The 21605-nt window shown below is 55.3% G+C and overlaps 2 protein-coding genes across 2 annotated transcripts; both read right to left on the reverse strand.

Annotated features, from left to right (window-relative positions):
* Positions 1 to 1569: 1569 nt before the first annotated feature.
* On the reverse strand, positions 1570 to 6222 carry KRT35 (keratin 35). Its single transcript, XM_049636044.1, has 7 exons — positions 5318 to 6222; positions 4374 to 4456; positions 4022 to 4178; positions 3726 to 3887; positions 3288 to 3413; positions 2641 to 2861; positions 1570 to 2351 (listed from the first exon to the last, which is right to left on the reverse strand). The coding sequence occupies exons 1-7, from the start codon at positions 5786 to 5788 to the stop codon at positions 2204 to 2206; spliced, it is 1368 nt and encodes a 455-aa protein (XP_049492001.1). The 5' UTR covers positions 5789 to 6222; the 3' UTR covers positions 1570 to 2203.
* Positions 6223 to 11966: 5744 nt separating this feature from the next.
* On the reverse strand, positions 11967 to 15833 carry KRT36 (keratin 36). Its single transcript, XM_049636043.1, has 7 exons — positions 15291 to 15833; positions 14488 to 14570; positions 14069 to 14225; positions 13368 to 13529; positions 13140 to 13265; positions 12741 to 12961; positions 11967 to 12355 (listed from the first exon to the last, which is right to left on the reverse strand). The coding sequence occupies exons 1-7, from the start codon at positions 15747 to 15749 to the stop codon at positions 12160 to 12162; spliced, it is 1404 nt and encodes a 467-aa protein (XP_049492000.1). The 5' UTR covers positions 15750 to 15833; the 3' UTR covers positions 11967 to 12159.
* Between the last annotated feature and the right edge of the window lie 5772 nt (positions 15834 to 21605).

Genomic DNA, 21605 nt, shown 5'->3' on the forward strand with positions numbered 1-21605 from the left:
AGTCATGGACCTGCCTCTCCACCTCGGCTGCTAGGCGTTGCTGCTTGGAACAAAAGCTCAGAAATGCAACTCCGGGCAGGGAGAATGTAGACGCCCACCCTCACAGCGATCCAGGCCTCCAGCTAGCATAGACAGTCAACAACACGAGCCCTTTTCCAAGGCCCAGCAAAGGCTCGGCAAAGCAGGATGGACCTTATAGTACAGTAAGTGTCATGGCCTCTGTTTTACTGATGAGGAAACTGAGGCTCGGCAAGGGGCTGCCCCGTGCCAAAGCTCCCACTGGCGGTAAGTGGCGGGGTCGGGATATGAACCCCAGGTCAGTCTGACTCCACGTTCAGAGCCCAATTTCATCACACTAACGCCAAGGCCCCTTTGCCGGGCCTCGTCCTGCCACTGAGGCAGGGAGTGGGTGCCCTTGCTTTCCCATCCCAAGGCCTCCCTCTGATGAGGGTCAGTCCTGCTCCTGGCACCTGACACACTGTCCAACCCAGGGAGGCACCCAGTAAAGACGTGTTGAATAAACTAAATGATCGCGAGACCATCAGCCTCTTCGGGGGGCTGAGCCTCAACAAAAGCAGCCAAGGTGTTCCAAGAAGGCCAACATGGGGGTGGTCAGGATTCCAGGAGTCAGGGGGCTGGGAGAAACCAAAGCCCCGGGCCCTCCTTTACAGGGGGTTAGAAAGGGGCGACTCTAGGGGCACCTGGGTGGCTCAGTCGGTTGAGCATCTGACTTCAGCTCAGGCCATGATTTCACAGTTTGTGAGTTCAGGCCCCACATTGGGCTTTGTGCTGACAGCTCAGAGCCTGGAGCCTGCTTCAGATTCTGTGTCTCCCTCTCTCTCTGCCCCTCCCCTGCTCTCTCTCTCTCTCTCTGAAAAAAATATTTTTTTTTAAATTTAAAAAAAAAGAGGGGATAACTCTAAAGTAGAATCAGGGTGAATTATACCAGGCCCTTTTAAGAGGTGGGGGTCTCAGGCCCACCTTTGTCAGCATCTTTCCCCGATCAGTTCTCCACCTCCTGTGCTATTACAACTCTCTAAACATCGCTAGCATTTCATAGTGGTGCTCTTGGCATCTTATGAATAGCACAGGGCTATCTGGAGAAACCGGCCTTCCTTTCTGCCTGAGAAAGTTTTACCTTCGTCTCCATTTCCCATTGGGATCCACAGAGCTTGGTATTTACCTGGACTGGACATAAATGAGAGCCTTTGGGCCAAGATGCTGGGAGCGCCCACTGCCACGCGGAAATGCTCTGAGGCCCAAAGGTGCTGCGTGTGGTGACAGGTTCCAAAGGCACACAGCACATGATGAGCCTCTTATGGACAAGAATCTCTAAATCGTGGGTGGAAGTCACAAAGGCGGGCTCACTCTCCCATCTCCTGCTTTTGATGGGGTGTGGGTTTTTAGGGTGCTTGCTGGACCGGGGGGCTGTGGGAAAGTTCTGCAGCGGAAGAAAGAAACGAAAGTCCCCTGGGTGTGGGATTTACATGTTGCTGCTCTTATGAGAACCCCAGACATGAAATGAAAAGCAGCCTAAGATGCTTCACACCGCACTGGCCTCGGCTTTATCCTCCCTCCTCTGGGATGTAGTCTCCTGAATAGACTAAGAAGGGTAGTGGGAAGGGGCTGGTAACACGGGTCACCACATCAGAAACTTGGAGAAGCGTCTTCTTCATCAGGAAAGCAGAGCAGCTGAGCAAGAAACCCCACTGTACACCCTTATCCACCCCAAACAGGATCACAGGGACCCTGTCATCCCCAGGGTCATACATGGTCCAACAGCCCTATTTGTCAGCCCAGGGGTCAGCCCTCTTCACCCAGCAGAGACACGAAACAACGATACCAACGTGGTGCCAGTCAGGCGTCGAGAGCCAAAGCAAATGCACTTTATTATTCTGCCCACACAAGCCCTCTACTGCATTTCAGAACCCACTAAAGAGCGCCCAGAAGGAAAACCTGACCCAGGAGGCAGCCTGAGAACAGAGAGCCTGGCTGGCACCCATTGAAATGATGAGTTGAGGCTTTCGGGGGTGACCAGCCTTAATGACAGGCTTTGAGAGACTTTGAGGCATGTATTTGCAGTGAGACCGCTCAGGGCCAGGCCCCAGGGCCCTGGGCTCCGCACAGAGAGAGGGGATTGGGCTTTAGGGTTAGGGTTGAAAAGAGGCCAAGCCTAAGCCCTGGAGACAATGGCCAGTCACTCTCAGAACCGGCCCCCGGGGCAGGGCACACAGATGGGGCGGGGGCTGCAGGTTGTGCGGACAGCGCCCGGACCACAGGAGGCCGCAGGAAGACAGGGGAGGCAGGCCTTGGAAGGCGAGTGGTCAGGAGCACACGGGTTACAGGGCAGCCTAAGAGGAAGAAAAAGTTCCGATTACTATGATTTCCCAGTCGCTGTTTTCAGTAACTCAGAGCACCTTAAAAATCACCTAGTCCTACCCCCCAGTTTTATCAATGGGGAAACAGAGTCCCAGAGAGAAAAAGGACTTGCCAGGGTCACGTGATGAATTTGTAATAAGACCAGAACTAAAGCCCCAGGGCTCCCGATTCCAAATACCAGGCCCTTCCCAGGCACCGTGCCGTCTCCCCAGATTTTGCAGACCGCATTCGGAAGACGGGGGAGCCTGTGGCGCCACTCACTTGCAGTCCTCGCTCTCCAGCAGGCCCCGGTACGTGTTGATCTCGCCCTCCAGCCGGGCCCGCACGTCCAGCAGCACCTGGTACTCCTGGTTCTGCCGCTCCAGGTCAGCCCGGATGTCGGCCAGCTGGGCCTCCACGTTGCTGATCAGGCACTGCATCTGGGCCAGCTGGGAGCTGTAGCGCGCCTCGGTCTCCGCCAGGGTGGATTCCAAAGCATCTCTCTGTGAGGACAAGGATTGGGGAGGGAAGACAAAGGTGGGAGGTCCAAGAAGGAGCAGGGAATCACTTTGAGCCAAGATGCACCACCACTGGGCATCTCATTTGAGATAGCCAATGAGCCCCCGTAGCCCCCCTGATCTGGAGAGTAGCTCCCCTATTAACAACACCTCCGAGTAACTGACAATTACTCAGAATGAATCTACAAAAGCTGCTGCCAGGACATGTCGGTTGCTATAGGTCTCCTGTGTTTTACCTCTGGGACATTTGTGAATGGGGGCTGGGACCTCATTCCCTCTACACAGAAAGTCCCTGATGCTTAAGACCTTGAACCCCTGGAGCCTGCCTGTGTGTTCAGAGCATGGAAGCCCGGGGGCTCATGTGCTGCCAGGTTTGATCCCCCAGCAGCCTTGCTCAAGGCCCGGGCTCACCATGCTCTGCTGGGCCTGCAGCTCGATCTCCAGGGCATTGACCGTGCGTCTCAGCTCGATGATCTCCGCCTGGCAGGACTGCAGCTGCTCCGAGCTGGACACCACCTGCTGGTTCAGCTCCTCCGTCTGAAACATACACACACAGGACCTGGTCAGGAACGTCGGGACTCAGCTTCATGAAGAGGTCTACAGAGTCCACACAGAATCATGAGCCAAGAAGGACCCTCCAGAACACCAGTCCATCCCCTTCATTTCATCCCCATTTCAGTAACGTCCCTGAGGACATTATTGCTTAGAGGACAGCAACCTGCCCAACGTGCATAGTGAGGTCGAAACAGAGCTGGGGCTCAGACTCAGCTTCTTGGTTCAGAGCCCCAAGGTCAATTCTGTTTGACCCACCTTGTGTCTCCATTGCACTGACTGTTTCCAGGCACGTACCTGGGTGTTGAACCATTCTTCAGCATCACGGCGGTTATTCTCCACCAGGGTCTCATACTGGCATCTCATCTCATCCAGGACACGGTTCAGGTCAACAGGCGGGGCAGCGTCCACCTCGACATTGAGCCGGTCACCAAGCTGGCACCGAAGTGAGTTCACTTCCTGTGGCACAGATCAGGGTGAGCACTAACTTTCCCAGCTGGCTGCCTCGCTCACCCTCCTCCCCTGTGCCTACCTGCTCCCGATGTTCACCTTCTTCCCCACGCTCACCTGCCCACCTCCTCCCCTGTGCTCACCTCCTCGTGGTTCTTCTTGAGGCACAGCAGCTCCTCCTTCAGGGACTCCACCTGGGCCTCCAGGTCGGCCTTGCACAGGGTCAGATCGTCCAGGATCCTGCGCAGGCCGTTCATGTCTGACTCCACCAGCTGCCTCATGGACAGCTCCGTCTCGTACCTGGCAGGCGCATAACAGGGTGCCTGAAGCTACGTCTCCTTTTATGTCCAAGTCAGACCCCACCCCAGGCTGGCCTGGTTCTGTGTGTCCCATCTTAATGCCTCAGCGACTTTAGTGCGGCCAAAACACTGAGTCCTGGCCTCACCCATGTCCATTTCTACCAGCCCCCGGCCGAGGAGCCAGCAGAACACTCACTTGGTTCTGAAGTCGTCTGCGGCCAGCTTGGCGTTGTCGATCTGCACCACGAGCCTGGCGTTCTCTGCCTTGGTGCACAGGGTCTGAGGCAATAGAGAAGTGACATCAGGGCAAGGAAGGACATTCTGTCAGCTGGAGCTCCCCAAAGCTGCCAAGGGCCACCTCCGGAGGGAGTCAGCCATCCCGGGACTCCCGGCAGCTGAGGCTCCTTGAAGGCTTATTATGGGCACGCAGAGGGGGTCAGAGAAGGAGGCCACGACAGCCTTTGAGACCCGTAACCTGGCTTGGACAGGGGCAGATGGGGAAAGGCTCCAGCAAAGACTGGCATGGTGGCTGTCTCTTGTCTTCCTGTCTCCAGACCACTGGGGGCTCAGGGTGGGTCATGAACAACAGCGTACTCTGTGATTCCTTGGTCACAAATGGTCCCTCCCAAGAGGCAGCTGGGACTTTCAGGGGATGTGGGCTGGGCAAGAAGGAAACATCTGACGGGCCCTTTCTTCCCTGAGTTCTTTATAGAAAACCTGATGTGCACCAAACAAATCAAGTCCAAGCCCCTCACCTTAAAAAAAAAAAAAAGAAGAAGAAGAAGAAGAAGAAGAAATTAAAACTCAAAGAGGTAGGCCATGCTAGCAAAGGTTACACAGTCCGTCGGTTCACGGAGCCTGCGTTCAAACTCTGGCTCCACCAACTGCCAGCTGGACCACCCAGAATAAGTCACTTAACCAGCCTCAGCTTCAGTTGTTCTCTTCTGTAAAATGGGCTAACGATACCTCTCTCATCAGATGACAGGGAGGAGCAAATGAGGCCACAGATGTGAACGTGCCCTGCGACCTCTCTCAAGTACCCCGTGGGAGCAGGGCTACCGCCACAGCTGCTCTGGCTTCCCCGTCCAGTGCTGGTGACAGCAGACTCCCGGGCAGCCAAAGCCACTCTGGACGTCTCACCTTCTTCTGGAGCTCCTCGATGGTCCGGAAGTAGGACTGGTAGTCGGGGCACAGGTAGGGCACCTGCTGCTCACACCACTCCCGGATGCGGCTCTCCAGGCTGGCGTTGTCCCGCTCCAGCTGGCGCACCTTCTCCAGGTAGCTGGCCAGGCGGTCGTTCAGGGACTGCATGGTCTCCTTCTCGCTGCCGGCGAGGACGCCTTCCCCGAACCAGCCCCCGCCCACGCTGGAGCTGGTGGCAAAGGCTCCGTACGGGAGGCAGAGAGCGGGCAGGCAGCTGGCCGCCCTGCAGCCGCTCCGGCCCAGCCCCACGGAGCACGCAGAGAAGCTCCGGGCCCCAGGGGAGAGGCTGGGGAGCTTGCAGGAGCCACTGGAGTACATCGCGGACACGCGAGCGGAGCCTCCGCCGGCCGCTCCCGGGCCCTTGAGAGACCCCGAAGAGAAGCTGGCCTTCAGGCACTTGGAAGCCATTGACCTCAGCCTCCCAGACACGAGGGATCGGTCTTCGAGGCCAGGCGCCCCCCCAGTGTGGACAAGCAGCCCTTCACCCCGCGTTTATATCTCTGCCCCAGTGGGCGTTGGCCTTTACAAAGGGTTTTCTCCTCATTAAAGTTAATACCACTTTCTAGAAGAACCCCTCATTACCCTGTTATTTAGCTTCCCGTGAACGTTTTCCGGCCTCGTAAATCGGGAGCCCCGTTGAACTGGTGGCCACGACGAGATGTCTCCTCCGCCCCGTGTTGCCGGGAAGACCAAGTATCCGTCAGTTCTTCAAAGGGGCCTGTCATCCGAGCCCAGACCTCATCAGCCTCTGCCTTAGGAGGTGTGGGAACCCACAGCCACGATCTTGATTTTCTCCAGCATTATCTCCTTTTATGGGCCCAAGGGAGTAGAGGAGGCCTCTGGGTTGGCCCCTGGGTGTTGGAAAAGCAAGCCCGGCTGTTGCAGGAAACAAAGACCTCGTGCCCAAGGAGACACAGAAGGCTCTAGAATGGCCCAGAAATGTGGCAATGGTGACCACTATCCCAGTTTCCTCAGGACTGTTCTCGATTTAGTGCTAAAAGCCCCATATCTCTGAGAACCCCTAAGTCCCCTGCAAAATGGGAGAGTTGGTCACCCCAGACAGAGCAGAGCCTTGGGGTGAGACCCCCACTCCTTCCCTCACCAGGAAATATGGCTGGTTGTATAGCCCTACCATCAGCCAAAACAACTAGAGGTTAGCCTACTGAGCGCCTGTCCATGGTCACACTTACCATGTGTAGGAAGGTATGTCTTCCCACACCCCGGCCAAAAAGTGGAGAAGCCTTTCTTGCTGGCTGCCTCGGGACTGAGGGGGAGAACGGAGACATGATTCACAGACCTCATCAGAAGACACAGTCGGATCTTCAGAGTTTTATCTCTGCTGCAGGAGCTGTCTGGACTGATGTCCAGAAAGCTTGACTAGGGGTGGAGTGTATTTTTCCAGAACATCCCATCTGCCAAGTGAGTGAGGCCTGGGAGAGGGTCTGGGAGCTGAGCCAGAGGGCAAGCGGAGCCCTGTGGGATTTGCCTTCCAGTCTGCCCTGCAGTTCGTGGCCCTGCCGACTCTTCTGGAGACACGTTTCACCCTCCCATCGGGAGAACGGCCGTGAGCTGAGCGCCAGCAGCCTTCCCGGTACATGGTCTCGCTTCACCCCCATGTTGCCCTGTGAGCCCAGGCTTGTCATCCCCACCTCAGAGCTGAGGAACCCAAGACCCAGGGATGATAAGAGCTTGCCAAAGTGCCACCACCTAGTGACCGTCAGAGCCAAGATGCCCTCTCCACCACACCACCCGCCTCCGCCTCTGCTGGGAACCCCTCCCGGGCTGCCAGGTACGGCTGGGCTCTGCAAAGGACAGAAAGAACGAATACTGTGGGCTCCACAAGGGGATGACCAATAGCCTCTGGTGTCCCAGGAGAAGCAGCTCAGAAGCATGTGAACTCTGCGGGTTCCAATCCCAGTCCCAACATGTACCAACCGTGTGCTTGAATTTCTCCCCATCTCTCTGTTTCCTCCTCTGTAAAGTGGCAGAAGATAACAACACCTACTTCCTAGGGCTGCTCTGAGGATTAAAAAGCAGAAACAGCACCTGCTCACGGGAAGTGCTCGGGAACGCCAACCGCTGTGATGGGTGGAGTCTTGCTGTGCTCAGACTGACAACGCTAAGAAGCTGTCACTAGGGAGTGTAGATGGGCTCTGAGCACCTAGGCCACCATCCCATAGGCCAGGTGCATGCGTTTGGGGGCCCTCAGATATAGAACTCTCGTGAGTCACCATGCCCTTCCCACACCCAGGAGCCTGGTGTGACCAGCACCCGCCCAGCACAGTTCCAGGGCCAGTTGGCTGCCTCACCTTCTCCTCCCTGGAAATCCATGCCTCAGTGCAAAGGATGCGGCTGAGCTAAGAGCCTAGATGAGCCTCCTCTGGTGTTCGGATTTCCCATCCATGTGAGCACAGGGCTCCACCCCAGCCCTGCTAAGCCTCCTGTGCTCTGGGCTCAAGGGCCACCCTGGATCCACAGGGCCCAGAGAAGCCACAGCAACAAAAGGCCTGGGAAGCCCCATGCTGTTTATACCTGTGACCCCGAGGGAGGGGGGGGTCACATGGGTTCCTAGAAAGGGCTCCACACCTATGCTGCCCAGAACGGGTTTGCCTCCCCGACACAGCCCTGTTAAAGGCAAGGCTGATGGTACCAGCCATTAGTCACTAAGCACTTAGTACCTGCCAGGCCCCATGCTGAGCTCTCTCCAAGCATTCTCTCATTCATTGCTCACAACAGTCTCATGAGATTGGCATCGCCAATATCCCCCATTTAGTAGATGAATAAACTGAGACTTGGAATGTCTCAGAAGCCTACTCCACTCCAGCCCAGCTTTGCCCTCCTGGCTCTGAACGCCCATGGCAGTGACTGGTGGTTGATCTGCTAGCCCTCCCTTCACTGATACCCTCCAATTGTCTTGTGTTTGAACCGTGTGTTCCCGGGGAGACTGTTTTGGAGGCAAGGACAGACCTCCTACTTCTTTTGAAATCTCTATAGTTCAAGCATGGAGCTAGGCTCCCAGATGTCTCAGAATGAAAGAATAAATGAAAGGAAGAATGAATGAATGAATGAATGAATGAGTGAATGAATGCTTGGCCCATGGTAAGTTGTGCTAAGTGAGAAAGAAAAGAAAGGATTTTGAGAGAAAAGGAACATTAAAAACGGGGGCAGGGGGGATAAGGAAGGGAGGGGGGAAAAAGTGGGTAGGGAGCTGGGAGGGAAAAAACACTTCCAAAGTCAGACTTACTATCCCTACTGTTATAGATGGGGAAACTGAGGCTCAGAGATTGGGCAGCTCTGTGTAGGGGAGCAGCACTGCCCAGACTAACACTAACAAAGTGTTCTCTGGGCCAAAAGCCATTCTGCCAAAGGGAGACAGGCCCATAAGCCTATTCTGTGGCTAAAAATTCTTGATAAGTTTTTTTAGATAATTTTATAAGACATATAAGTAATATTTTTAAAGCTATGAAGTAGCCTCTAAATCATTCTGGTCTATTTCCATTCTTCCTCAGCATTCTTTTTACTAAAACGAAATAATGACCTAGAACGCCTTATCAGCAAGAACCAATCTTGTTAGTAAGTATCCTAATTATTTTCCGAGAGGACCTGTGCACCCCACCAAGGTAGAGTCTGTGCTGTCCCCAGAACATGCCGTGGGTGCACTTGGCCATACTTTAAAATACCTTTGCCCTCCTCCTTCCTGCTCTGCCCATCCTTCGAAGCTTCCATTAATTCCAAATCTCCCCTAAACCCCCAGCTCTCAATGACCTCTCCCCATCCTGAGAACCTGAGAGCCTGCCCCACACCCACACCCGCCATGTCTGGTACGGCATGGACCATCAGCTTCTAGAAGACTGGAGGGCCCGTGACCCACCGTTTGATCCAGCTGCTTCCCCCGCACCCCCTCTTCTCCCTGGATGTTCCCCTGCATTAGCACTTTTTTCATGCATAAGGTGTTGGTTGATTAATTGATTGGAGCATGAGAAAGATAGCCAGATAGCAGCTCTGCAAGTATAAACAAGATCAGAACCACCTTGAAATAAAGGATTATGTTCACTCTGGAGGAATTTGATAAAATGTAATGTGTGATATCATCTCTCCCTTGGTGTCAAAAAAGAGCAATGACATAGGAGTCAAAAGGCCTGCAAGGGTGTCCTGTCTGCCCTTTACTGTGCCGGTGCCGGTCCCCAGCAGTGCTGAGCAAAAGTGCTGAGTTCTGGTTTACACAGCAGTTAGTGATTTAAACTGGAACCCAGTTAAGTGTGGGTGTGAGGTCGAGGATAGGAGGGGTTCCTTAACCAGTGCAGATACTCTGAAATTTCTTTTTTTTTTTTAATTTTTTTAATGTTTATTTATTTTAGAGAGAGAGAGAAAGAGACAGAGCCCAAGTGGGGGAGGAGCAGAGAGAGAGGGAGACACAGAATACAAAGTAGGCTCCAGGCTCTAAGCTGTCAGCACCGAGCCCAACACAGGGCTTGAACCCACCAACTCGAGATAATGACCTGAGTTGAAGTCCAACGCTTAACGGGTGTTATCAGTCAGGTTTCTCCAGAGAAACAGAACCAATAGGATGGAAAGAAAAAAAATATATATATATATATGTGTATATATATATATATGTGTGTGTGTGTGTGTGTGTGTATATATATATATATGGACTCACGTAGTTGTGGAGAGGCTTGCAAATCTTAGATCCATAGGACAGGCTGGCAGCTGGGAACTCAGCAGGATCTCTATGTTACACTCTTGGACTGAGCCACCCAGGTGCCCTGATGCTCTGAAATGTCATAAACAGCTAGACAAAGCTACATAAAGAAAGTGCCTACAGGGGCACCTGGGTGGCTCAGTCAGTTAAGCGACTGACTCTTTTTTTTTTTTAATGTTTAATTTTGAGAAAGAGAGAGAGACAGACAGAGCGTGAGCAGGGGAGGGGCAGAGAGAGACAGAGACACAGAATCCAAAGCAGGCCCCAGGCTCTGAGCTGTCAGCACAAAGCCCAACACGGGGCTCGAACTCACCAATCATGAGATCATGACCTGAGCCAAAGTCGGACGCTTAACCGACTGAGCCCCCCAGGTGTCCCAGTGACTGACTCTTGATTTCCGCTCAGGTCATGATCATGTGGTTGTGGGATTGAGCCCACATTAGGCCCCTCACTGAGGGTGGAGCCTGCTTGGGATTCTGTCTCTCCCTCTCTCTCTCTCTCTCTGTCCCTCCCCCACTCGTGTTCTCTCTCTCTCTCAAAATAAATAAACTTTACAAAAAGAAGAAAAGAAAGCACCTACAACCACACAGGGCAGTCTGAGTGCCTGAGACGAGGCTGTGAGTGCACCCCATAAGCTGTAGAGGGCGTACATAAAGGGGACACGCTGTACGACAGAGTGAGGCGCTGACAGTGTGATTATTTGCCAGGATACACGACCCGGTGTGGTCTGTCTGCCTGCAATAGCAGGGCAGCTCGAGCGGTGGCCAGAACAGAGGGCTCAGTCCACCTCCCGCTCCCTGGCCATCTCCACACACCAGCAAGCAGGGCTGGGATGTGCTCTGTGCACACCCTGCGGCCCACCGTCTCCAGAGCCTCAGGCCAGAGCAGGGAGTGGCAGACATCAGCCCCCAGAGCAGGAGCATGGAGTACCGGGGGAAGCGGGGCCTGACCAGTAGGTAGCAATGATTCAGGTTGGGTGGAGGTGGGGAGAGACACTACGCACTGGGAAGAGGACCAGAGTCAGAATCAGAATAGCTGGACGATGGCCTCTTCTCTGCCACTCACTGCTGTGTGGCCTAAGGAAAGTCACTGTCCACTCTGGGCCTGTCTTCTCAACTAAAGAATAAATCAGGGGGGCAAAGAAGACATGGGGCCCTCAGACTTCTCACAGGCCATGCGTCTCTGACCAGAGTGGTGTCCAGGGCCCGGCACCGTTAGGCTGGATGCCCAGAAGGGCAGAGCTCAGCCAGTAGACTTTGGGGCACTCTGACCTCTGCCCCACAGTGAGGTTCCCTCCCGCCTGCTTCATGTTTCACCCCCAACACTTCACTGTCCCTGTTGCCCTTCATTCAGCCCTGTATCCAGGTCTGGGGACAGAGGGTCACCTGGCCCTCCTACCTTCATCTTCCAGCTCCCCTCCCCGAAGTGGTCTGCCCAGGCTGGCTGCCTGCCGTTTGCCTCTCCCTGGTTAGTCCCTCTCCCAAACTGGCACCAGTGTTAGGCCTGAGGGTGAGCCAACAGGTCAGTGGAAGCTGGACTAAGGAGGAGAAGCTAAAGGGAAGGACAGGGAGCCACCAGATCCAGGCAGGGTGACCAAGGAGGGCTGGCTTGGGAGCCTTTGCAGGGCCACCAGGTGGGTACCCATGGGCAGGGCTGAGGCTGTGGGTAATGGCTGTGCCTGTCTGGATTGGGTGGGTGTCTGTTTTCATGAGCCAGGGCATGAGGTGTCCCCGTTATTAAATATCTTTAATCACCCTATCACTTCCTACCACTCAGACCCAGAGAAGACAGACGTGAAACCAAAGCCCACAACTTTACTGTGACCCTTGACCAAACATCCCCACTAACTAACCTCATAAGAATAGACAGAGTCACGTTTGCAATGCCAAGAGAACACACTTTATTGGGTAGAATTCCAGGGGAACCTAGTTTTGCATAAAAGCAGTTAAGTCCAGAAAAACAATGTAAGAAGTTATTTTGGTAGAAAAAAAATCTGCTGAGCGGGGAGCCCCTCTAGGGAATGGAGGGGGGGTCATTTAGAGCCAGGAGCCACAGGGGTGTCCCTCCGGGGGGCTGGCTACAGTGGGCAGGGCTGCAGGTGCTCCCTGGAGGAGACGACCTTCCCGTCTCTGATCTCCTCAGTGATGGTGCGGATCTGGGTGCTGACCTGGGGAGCCGGGCCGCAGGGCACAGCCGGAGCACAGGGCACAGTCGAGACGTAAGGTACCCTAACGGAAGGCTTGCATTCCGTGGCACAAGGGTGGGCAGGCAGCCTGAGGAAATGAAATCATATCAGAGTGCATTTGGCATCGGGGCATGGGACTGAGATTCATGTTAAGCGGACTTAGGGGATAGAGTACAGTTTAGGATGACAACAACCGATGGCTTCGGTGCCTCTGAAACCCCCCAAGGGCTGCAGGGGGGAAGACGAGGAACTCCCAGCTAAGCACCATGGTGGGAAGGCACTGTGGGGGGAGGGGGGCGGTGCAGCTTGTGCCCCTGTGATGACGAAGCTGGGACAAGAAGGGATCTCAAGGGAGAGGTTTTGGATCAATCGCTGTCACCCACTGCAGACTGACACCCTCTCTGAGGCACTGAGGGCTGGTCCCCGGGAGCCCTGTCCCCACGCCTGGCTCTCTGGGGCTCACAGCCACTCACTTGCAGTCCTCGCCCTCCAGCAGGCGGCGGTAGGTGGCGATCTCCGACTCCAGCCGGGCCTTGACGTCCAGCAGCACCTGGTACTCCTGGTTCTGCCGCTCCAGGTCACAGCGGATCTCGGCCAACTGGGCCTCCACGTTGCTGATCAGGCACTGCATCTGGGCCAGCTGGGAGCTGTAGCGCGCCTCGGTCTCCGCCAGGGTGGATTCCAGGGAGTTCCTCTGGAAGGGGAGAGAGGAAGAGCCGCCAGTGGAAGGGAGTCCCAACCAGAGACCCTGTAGCCCTGGGTATGTGCATATCCTGTGTGATCACGCCCCATCATGAGCCCGCATGCTGAGGCTGGGGGGGTCAGGGCTTTGCCAGGAGCTGTGGCCAGTGACTGGGGCAGAAGCCACCCACCATGCCGTGCTGGGCCTGCAGCTCGATCTCCAGGGCGTTGACCGTGCGTCTCAGCTCGATGATCTCCGTCTGGCAACACTGCAGCTGCTCCGAGCTGGACACCACCTGCTGGTTCAGCTCCTCGGTCTGAGGGCCCAGAGCATGGTCAGACCAAGTGAAGCTACTTTAAAGGGGAACCCCCTGCCCCGGGAGCTGGTGCCCGCCCCAGCCCAGCGGCCCCAGCCCCACCTGGGCGTTGAACCAGGCCTCCACGTCTCGACGGTTATTCTCCACCAGGGCCTCATACTGGCATCTCATATCATCCAGAATCTTGTTGAGATCCACTGGGGGGGCGGCATCCACCTCCACGTTCAGTCGGTCCCCGAGTTGGCAACGGAGTGTGTTGACTTCCTGCAGAGGGGAGGCAGGATGGCACACGGTTGGGAAAAGGGTGCCGGATTGAGGGTTCCAGTGGCTGGGTTCAAACCCTCCTCCCGCAGGTGCCGGCTGGGTAACGTTAGCATATCAACTTCTCTGAGCCTCAGTCGCCTCACGGGCATACACCTGCCTCCTCTGGGGATTTGGGAGGGTAGGGTGACATGAGGCAAACGTCAGGCAAATAGAATAAATGTTATCAGGCACTAGCATCCAGAGGGAGATCTAGTGTCATGGGCAGGAGTGTGGGATCTCTGTGACCTTAGGCACGTGGCTGAACCCCTCCGTGCCTCGCTTTTCTCATCCGTAAAATGGGATCATCTTGAGGACGAAATGAAGCGAGAACAAAATGCAAAGTGTTTCAAACAGCTCCGGGCACACAGTGTGATGTCAACAAATGTCAGCTGGAGCTCCTGGGGGGGGGAGGGTAGTTGTCACAGTTGTTAGCCCCAAGGGTCACCGGGGGCTCCCTGCCGGGTGGGAAACTCCGGAAAGTCGCACAACACGAGCCTCACCTCCTCGTGGTTCTTCTTGAGGCACAGCAGCTCCTCCTTCAGGGACTCCACCTGGGCCTCCAGGTCGGCCTTGCACAGGGTCAGCTCGTCCAGGATCCTGCGCAGGCCGTTGGTGTCGGCCTCCACCAGCTGCCGCATGGACAGCTCCGTCTCATACCTGCACACACACACAACCCTGCTGGGTCTGCAGCGAAGGAGCCACGCACAGGCAGGGTCCCCCGCCCTCCATCAGCTGCGGTGGCTGATTTGGGGTCAGCAGCACGCTGGGCCTTTCCTTTGACCCGGAAGGGATCCAGGGCCTGTGCCGTATTCCCGCTTACGGTTCGGTCTGGCCTCACTCCCACCTCCCCAGCTCCCAAGGCCAGGGGGGCAGAGGCGAAGGAAGGCACAACGGACCTTCCCCGATGAGGCCCACTCACTTGGTCCGGAAGTCGTCGGCAGCCAGCTTGGCATTGTCAATCTGCAGGACTAGCCTGGCGTTCTCAGCCTTGGTCAGCAGGATCTGGGGAACAAGGGGCGTCCCGGGAGCTAGGAAAGGCCCAGCTCACAGAGGGCATGCTTCTAAGTACCACCGGCACCTTCAGCACGCCCAGCCCTGAGTCCTGAGCCCTGAGCCCAGACATGGAAGGAGCATCAGTCCCAGGAAGGGCATCACTAGAAGTAGGCCCCAGAATGGCACGGCGGGAGGCCTCAGGCTGAGGTGCAAAGATCCAAGCCAACCCGGATTCAGATTCTGCATCTCACACTCACAGGCTGTGCGATCTCGGGCAAGTTTGCTGAACCTCCCGGATACTTAACTTCTGCCTCTGTTAAATGGGCCCAGTAATACGCATCTCTCCAAGGTGAGATCTCCAAGGTGAGTATTACCCATCTCTCCAAGTAATCTAACAGATGGGAAAGCATCAGGCGCTGTGCCTGCATTTGGTAGAGGCTGGGTACATGTTATTGCCCTTCCTATAGCTAAGACAGCCAGGGAAGGAGAGGGATGGCTGGCATAGATGCTCTTAGCAAGAGACTCACAGAGAGGTCTGGGTCCCCTCCCCCGCCCCAGAAAACCAGAACCCCCAGAGAAAATCTTGCCCTGAACAGAGAATTCCCTAAGAGGTCCTAAGAATTCTCATCCGTCTGTAGTCCCTTGGAATGAGACAGGACCCTCCCCCGCCCCACCACCCCACTCCCAGCCAGGGCTGGGGACGCTGGGGAGGGGCCAGGTCCCCATTACCTTCTGCTGGAGGTCCTCGATGGTCTTGAAATACGACTGGTAGTCTGGGCAGATGTACGGGATCTGAGACTCATACCACTCCCGGATCCTGGTCTCCAGCTCCGCGTTCTCCCGCTCCAGCTGGCGCACCTTCTCCAGGTAGTTGGCCAGGCGGTCGTTCAGGAACTGCATGGTCTCCTTCTCGTTGCCATTGAAGGCGCCCTCGCAGAACCAGCCCCCGCTCCCAACAAAGCCAGAGGGGTAGCAGCCAGCGGCCAGGTAGGAGCCGGGCAAGCAGCTCCCGAGGCTGGAGAGGCCCAGCCTGATGGAGGAGGCAGACCCCACAGCACCAGCAAGACTGGGGACCCTGCAGGAGCCCACAGAGCGGACGGAGGACACCCGAGAGACGCCGCCTGCCGTGCCACACAGGCCCTTGACAGACCCAGAGGAGAAGACCGGGGAGCAGACCTGGGTGGCCATGATCCTAGCAGAGGCAGGTCACAGTGAAGCAAGGAGCTCAGGTTCTAGACTCTCAAGGCCTCTCCGGGGTGTTTATATACAGTCTTCATGGGGTGTTGGCGTGTTTCTCTTGGGAAAGCCTATTCCTATTCCAGAAAGCTAATCTCATCAGAATGTGATTTTTTTGCTACCCATCCAGAATTTCTTAGCTTGTAAAAAATTAAAAAAAAAAATTTGAATTTTGTTTGCTAAGTCAGGACTCTCGTGTGTTGTCATTTCCTGTCAGAATATGAATTTTATTGCGTCTTCAAAGTCTTTGCACCAGATCCCATAAATCGGGAGTGGCCTCACAAATGACATTTGGTTCCTGCTCTCTCTGCGTGCCTTCCCCGGAGCAGCCCAGTCTGTCCACTCGTCACCCCCTGTCCACTTCCCCGGCCTCACAGGTGCTCCTCTGCGCCTGGGCCCCTGGGACGGCTAAAAGGGAAGGACAATTCCCAGAGCTACTGTGTTCAGGACCCGTAGTCACTTCATTTACACCACACAACAATCCTGGGAAGCGGCCGGTCCTGTCTCCACGGCACCGACGTGGAGACTCCGAACAGCTAAAAATAAGCTTGCTCAAGGTGAACAGGCAGCGAGTGACAGAGCTTGGAATGGAGACCAGGTCTCCCAGGCCCCAAATCCTATACTCCTGTGTTCCCGCTGCTTCTCTCACACAACCAAGGTCAAGTGCAGGCACCCAGAATCTGGGACCCAGAGACCTAGGTCCAAATGATGGCTCTGCGGATAATCGGTCCTGCGATGTGAGCACATGACTGTGGTGTACCTCAGTGTCCTCATCAGGACAGTGCAGGTCATCAGTCTGCCCTGCCTGCTTCCCACAGATACGAGAAGAATCGAGAACAGAGGTAAGAGTATTTTGAAAACCCCTGTGCGCTCTAGAAACACTGCTTACACAGGACAGTCTTTGATGATGGTTTGTGGCTGTGGCCGGCAAAGGATCGCACGTGTGAGCCCTCCAAGGGGCTGCCCTGGAGGGCAGTGTCCTTTGTGACCTGCAAGTCTCTGAACCTGGGAGAGTAGAATCAGGACCCTGGGCAGCCTCCACCATCCCCCTAGGCCCTGAGAGACGGCTCAGTGCAGATGACAGGAGATGGTCAATGCAGACGCGTTGGACAGGGAAGGAAAAAATGAGAATAAACAAAGCACCGCCAGATAATTAAGCAAGCTGGGAGGAGCACCTGAGAATTTAACCACCAAAAGTAAACTCCGTCTGCCGCCTCACAAAGTGGGATTTCCCAAGGCTCAGGCGACCCGCTCACTCTTCTCCCACACAGACTTGGTTTGCAAGACTGGCGTTTATGGAAGCATTTATGTGATACTGAAGTTGTAATTTAGCAACCTCTTAAAACGCTTTATAAGCTTCTCTCTGAAATTACTCAGGAGGGTTGGCTGTGATGCCCATGCCTCACCCACTTCGGCAGACACCTCGCAGGATGCCTGACAGCGGCCCCCCCCCCACCGGGAGCGGAAAGGGGGACATTAGGCCCCCAGAGCTCTGGATGCCACGGAACCAGGTCCTCACAGCAGCCCCGTCTTCCAGCAGAGCCTAGGATGGGGCTGTCCCCGGGGTTTCTCAACCTCAGCACTGACATCGTAGACTACATAATTCCTTATGGGCGGGGAGGCTTCCGGTACATCGTAAAATGTCAGCAGCGTCCCTGGATTCTATGACCAGATGCCAGTAGCAACCCCCTCCCCCAGTTGTGGCAACCTGAGATGTCCCCAGACACTGCCAAATATCCCCTGGGAGGCCAAACCCCCCCCCCCCAGTTGACAACCACTGACCATCAGCACAGGGGCTCTGACCACACCTCCCATAAATGCCCCCCTCTGATTTCTAGGACAACTCACGCAGAGTCTGGCTGTCCCTAAAGCACCCATGATTCAACTTACCTTATGTGGGACACAGCATGCTCTTCCAAGGGCAGCCCTTCCAAGGCCTGGCACGGCTCTTCTCCGGGGCCTCTGGCTGCCAGGCATCTGAAGTTTCTGGGTTTTCTCACCCCTCTGCTAAACAATCCATATCTGAAGATGATTCCAGGTTTCCTTCAGGGCAACCGAGTGGGCAGGTGTCTGATGCTCTGTTCCCATCGCTCCCAGCCTGTGCATCAGGGTGGCCACCAAGGGCCAGAGTCCAGGCAGGTGTCTCCCAGGCTATGAGGAGAGGCACGTACCTCTCCTGAAGCGGGTGACAAGCGGGTCAGAGAAGGGCTTTTGGTCGCGCTTGGTCCTCTGCCTTTCTCCATGTTGCAAACTGCGAGGCCACCCCTCGGAGGGAAGTGTGGAGGGGGCTTCACGGGAGGAATTGCTCTGCTCTCTTCCACCCAGAAGCCGGGGCCATGACAGGATGGAAGTGAGGCCCATGCGGAACAGATGCCCTGCCTGCATCAGGGAAGAGAACCCAGGACTCACAGAGCCACTCGTCTCCCAACACAGCCCCAGGGATCTGCCCACCCCACTCCCCATGGCGCCCTAGCCTTAGAGAAAATCCCCCCTGTTCGGCATCAAGTAAACCAGGAGTGCCCATTCTTCAGGTTTTATTTCAAAATAGAGTCCATTTCAAGACCATTCTTTCTAACATTAATCTAAAGGAGCGCCTGGGTGGCTCAGTCGGTTAAGCGTCTGACTCTTGGTTTCAGCTCAGGTCATGATCTCGCGGTTCATGAGCTCAAGCCCTATATTGGGCTCTGCATTGATGGTGTGGAGCCTGCTTGGTATTCTCTCTCTCCTTCTCTCTGCCCTTCCCCTGCTCCTGCTCTCTTGCTTTCTCTCTCTCTCCTCAAAATAAATAAATACAATACAATACAATACAATACAATACAATACAATACACTGGGCTAAGGGTCAGGGGCCTGGACTCCAAGCCAAGCTCTGCCCCAAACTTCCCAAGTGACCCCCGTCCATTCCGGGCCCCAAAGCCCCAACCTGAACAGGAAGTGCCCAGACAAGGCAAGCTTGAGGCCCTCTTCCATCTCAGACATTATAGGATTTGAGGCCTAGGCATTTCCTGTGGAGGGGGCCAGGAGTCACCTGCACGTGTCCATGACTCATTCACCACCCCCCACAGCCACCATCCTGCTTCTTTGCCACTAGCCTGGAGAATAAAAGAATGGAGAGGAGTTACAGAGATTCCAGCTTATGACATGATTGAGTTTTCTTATTTTTTTGTTTTTGTTTTTGCAAACCCTCTTGGACCTCAGGCCACCCTTTGCTTCCACGCCTCCACCAGAGCAAAGGCATGGGCTTCCTCCGGGCCTGCCCTGGTAGGCAGAGGCCACATGAGCCCACCTCCTGGGGCTGTTCCCCAGAAGCCCCCATTTGGAGGTACAGAGTCACCGGGATGTTGAGCCGGCACCCCAGCACGTCCAGGCTGAAATGACATCTCTGGTCAACTGAGCCAGGGACACAGCTTTGCCAAAGAAGGGGCTCAGAGGGTCTCAGGCTGGCCCACAGGGGCCTGAGGCCTGAACTCAGGCAGACCTGGGTAGTTGAAGCTACTCAGCCACTCTGAGCCTCAGTTTTTCCAGGAGGAACCACGGTCACAGGATTGTGAGAAGTAAACATGCTTGATGAACAGAAACTGGTGTCACAGATTTGAGAGATCAAAACTGTTCTTAGAACCCATATAGCCTAAGCTCCAGCCAAATGCTGTATCCAGGGGCTCAAATCACTCACCCTGGTTTCATGGGATGCAGCCCAGCTGTGCAAGAAAGACAGCTGATCAAAGAGCAGCAGGAGCCCCCTAGACCAGGACCCTCTGGCCTCTGACGAGAAGCTAGCACCTTCCAAAAGCTACCCCCACTTCCTGCCAGCACCGGTGCTGGCTTTAGGGCTACAGAGCTGACAGGATGCTCTCTGCCCACTATGGCCCCAGCTTCAGGGTCAAGGGGAGGAGGGGAGGTGCTGCTGCAGGAACATAAAATGTCCTGGCTTTTCCCAAGCCCACCTTGGAAGGCCACCAAGTTCAAAATCAACCACTGGGTTTGTGGATCCTTTTTTGGTTGAAAGAGAAGAAGAAGAAGAAGAAGAAGAAGAAGAAGAAGAAGAAGAAGAAGGGGGAGGAGGAGGAAGAGGAGGAGGAGGAGGGGTATCTGTTCTCAAATGAGCTTCCATCTGATAGCCAAGGTTCTCCGTGGGCGAAGACCTAAGAAATCAAGCATGAGTCTGCTGCCCAGCTGATCATTCCCTTCAACATAGAAGGGACTGGGCACGGCCTGTCACAGTGGGCCCGAGGAGGAAAGCAGGGTCCCTCTTTTCCTGCTTCTCGGTGCTGGTGTTATAGTTAGAAGCCAGCCTCCACCATCACATGGTGCCCCAAAGGCATTGGAGGAAGCGGACCATGGACCATGGGGCAGCCAGGTCTCCACAAAAGGGCACAAAAGGAAAAAGGTCACTCAAGAAATACAATCTCTCTCTCTCTCTCTCTCTCTCTCTCTCTCTCTCTCTCGGCTTAGGCTTGAGCTTCCTGGTTTTCCTGGTACCTGTTTGATCTTTGACACCCATACACACGGGTCCTGCAGAATTTCTCACTCTGAGGCATCTAGGACATGCTGATCCCAAGTCTTCACCTTTTTAGACCCCACCCAGCACCCACCCACCCAGAAACGGGGACACCCACACTGACCTCCATTTCTTCCCCCCACACAACTGCTTTTTCAATTTACTCAAGCGGCAAAGCACCCGGGATTCCCGGCCCCTCCCAGAAATTTCTGTGCCAAATAACCACATCAAAACCCCAGGCCAACTCTGCTGCCAGCTGTGAGATTCTAGTACAGACGCGCAGTAACAGGTACACAAAGTTGACAGAAGCATTATGGGAGGGGGGGAATCTTTCAGTTAAGACATTTTGAGCCACCAATTCGATTTATCCAAAGAATCAGAGAAAGGTCTCGCCTTTTTTAGTCTTGACTGGAAGAGACTCAGAGCTGTTCCCAGACCTGCTAAGGGCAGGGCTGCCAGATTTTATTAGCAAACAAAACTGCATACAATATTGGGACATACTTGTACCTGAAACCATTCACTGTCTGTCTGTGGTTCCACATTAACTGGGCAAGGCTGCCATCCGGCCCTAGCCAGGCTCAGGACAATCTGGACACACACTGATTGAACAAGGGCAGGGGAGGGGTGTCTTTCCCCACTCCCTGGCTGCCCCTCCATAGGACCAGGAGCCCATGCCCTGGGACCTCAGGAGAGCTGACGAGGAGGCCACGGCTCCGGGAAGTGGCTCCTCCTGAGGACCCAGGCCTCTACCGGGCTCCCGGGGACATGGCTTCCCAGCATGCTGCTCCTTGTATGGCCCTGAATCCCCACTGGGCCTGAGCCCCACCCAGATCAGGACTTGAAACCCCCACCTCACCAGCTCCAGAACTCCCCCAGAACTCTCATTCCCCCCAAAACACAAAGGTACTTTCTCTCCCCCTCGGGTGTCACTTGGCAATCGCCCGGGGCTTCTGGATTCTGCTCCAAACTACCCTTGCTTTGGGGGAGGCCCAGAGAGCCACCCCGACCCCAGTCCGCGGCCATACCTCTCCACGGTTCTCTGTCACCAGGCTCTGTTCCTGCATCCCAGGACCCACTTCCCTCACCTACAGCCAGCTCTTCCTTCCTGCACAGCTGCATCGGCTGACAGCTCCCATCTGGAAGAGTCCAGGGCCTCCTGCTCGGATCCACTCAGCCCCTAACTCCCCCCACCCAGCTTTTATGGAAAATTCCAGAGCTGTCACTGCTTTCCCTCAAGTGCCTGGAGAACCTGTGGTTTGTGGGAGATGCGGAGCCAGGCCCAGTGGGAGAAAGAAGCGGTACCTCAGCCTC

The sequence above is a fragment of the Panthera uncia genome, chromosome E1, assembly GCF_023721935.1.
Source record: "Panthera uncia isolate 11264 chromosome E1, Puncia_PCG_1.0, whole genome shotgun sequence".
Lineage (NCBI taxonomy): Eukaryota > Metazoa > Chordata > Mammalia > Carnivora > Felidae > Panthera > Panthera uncia.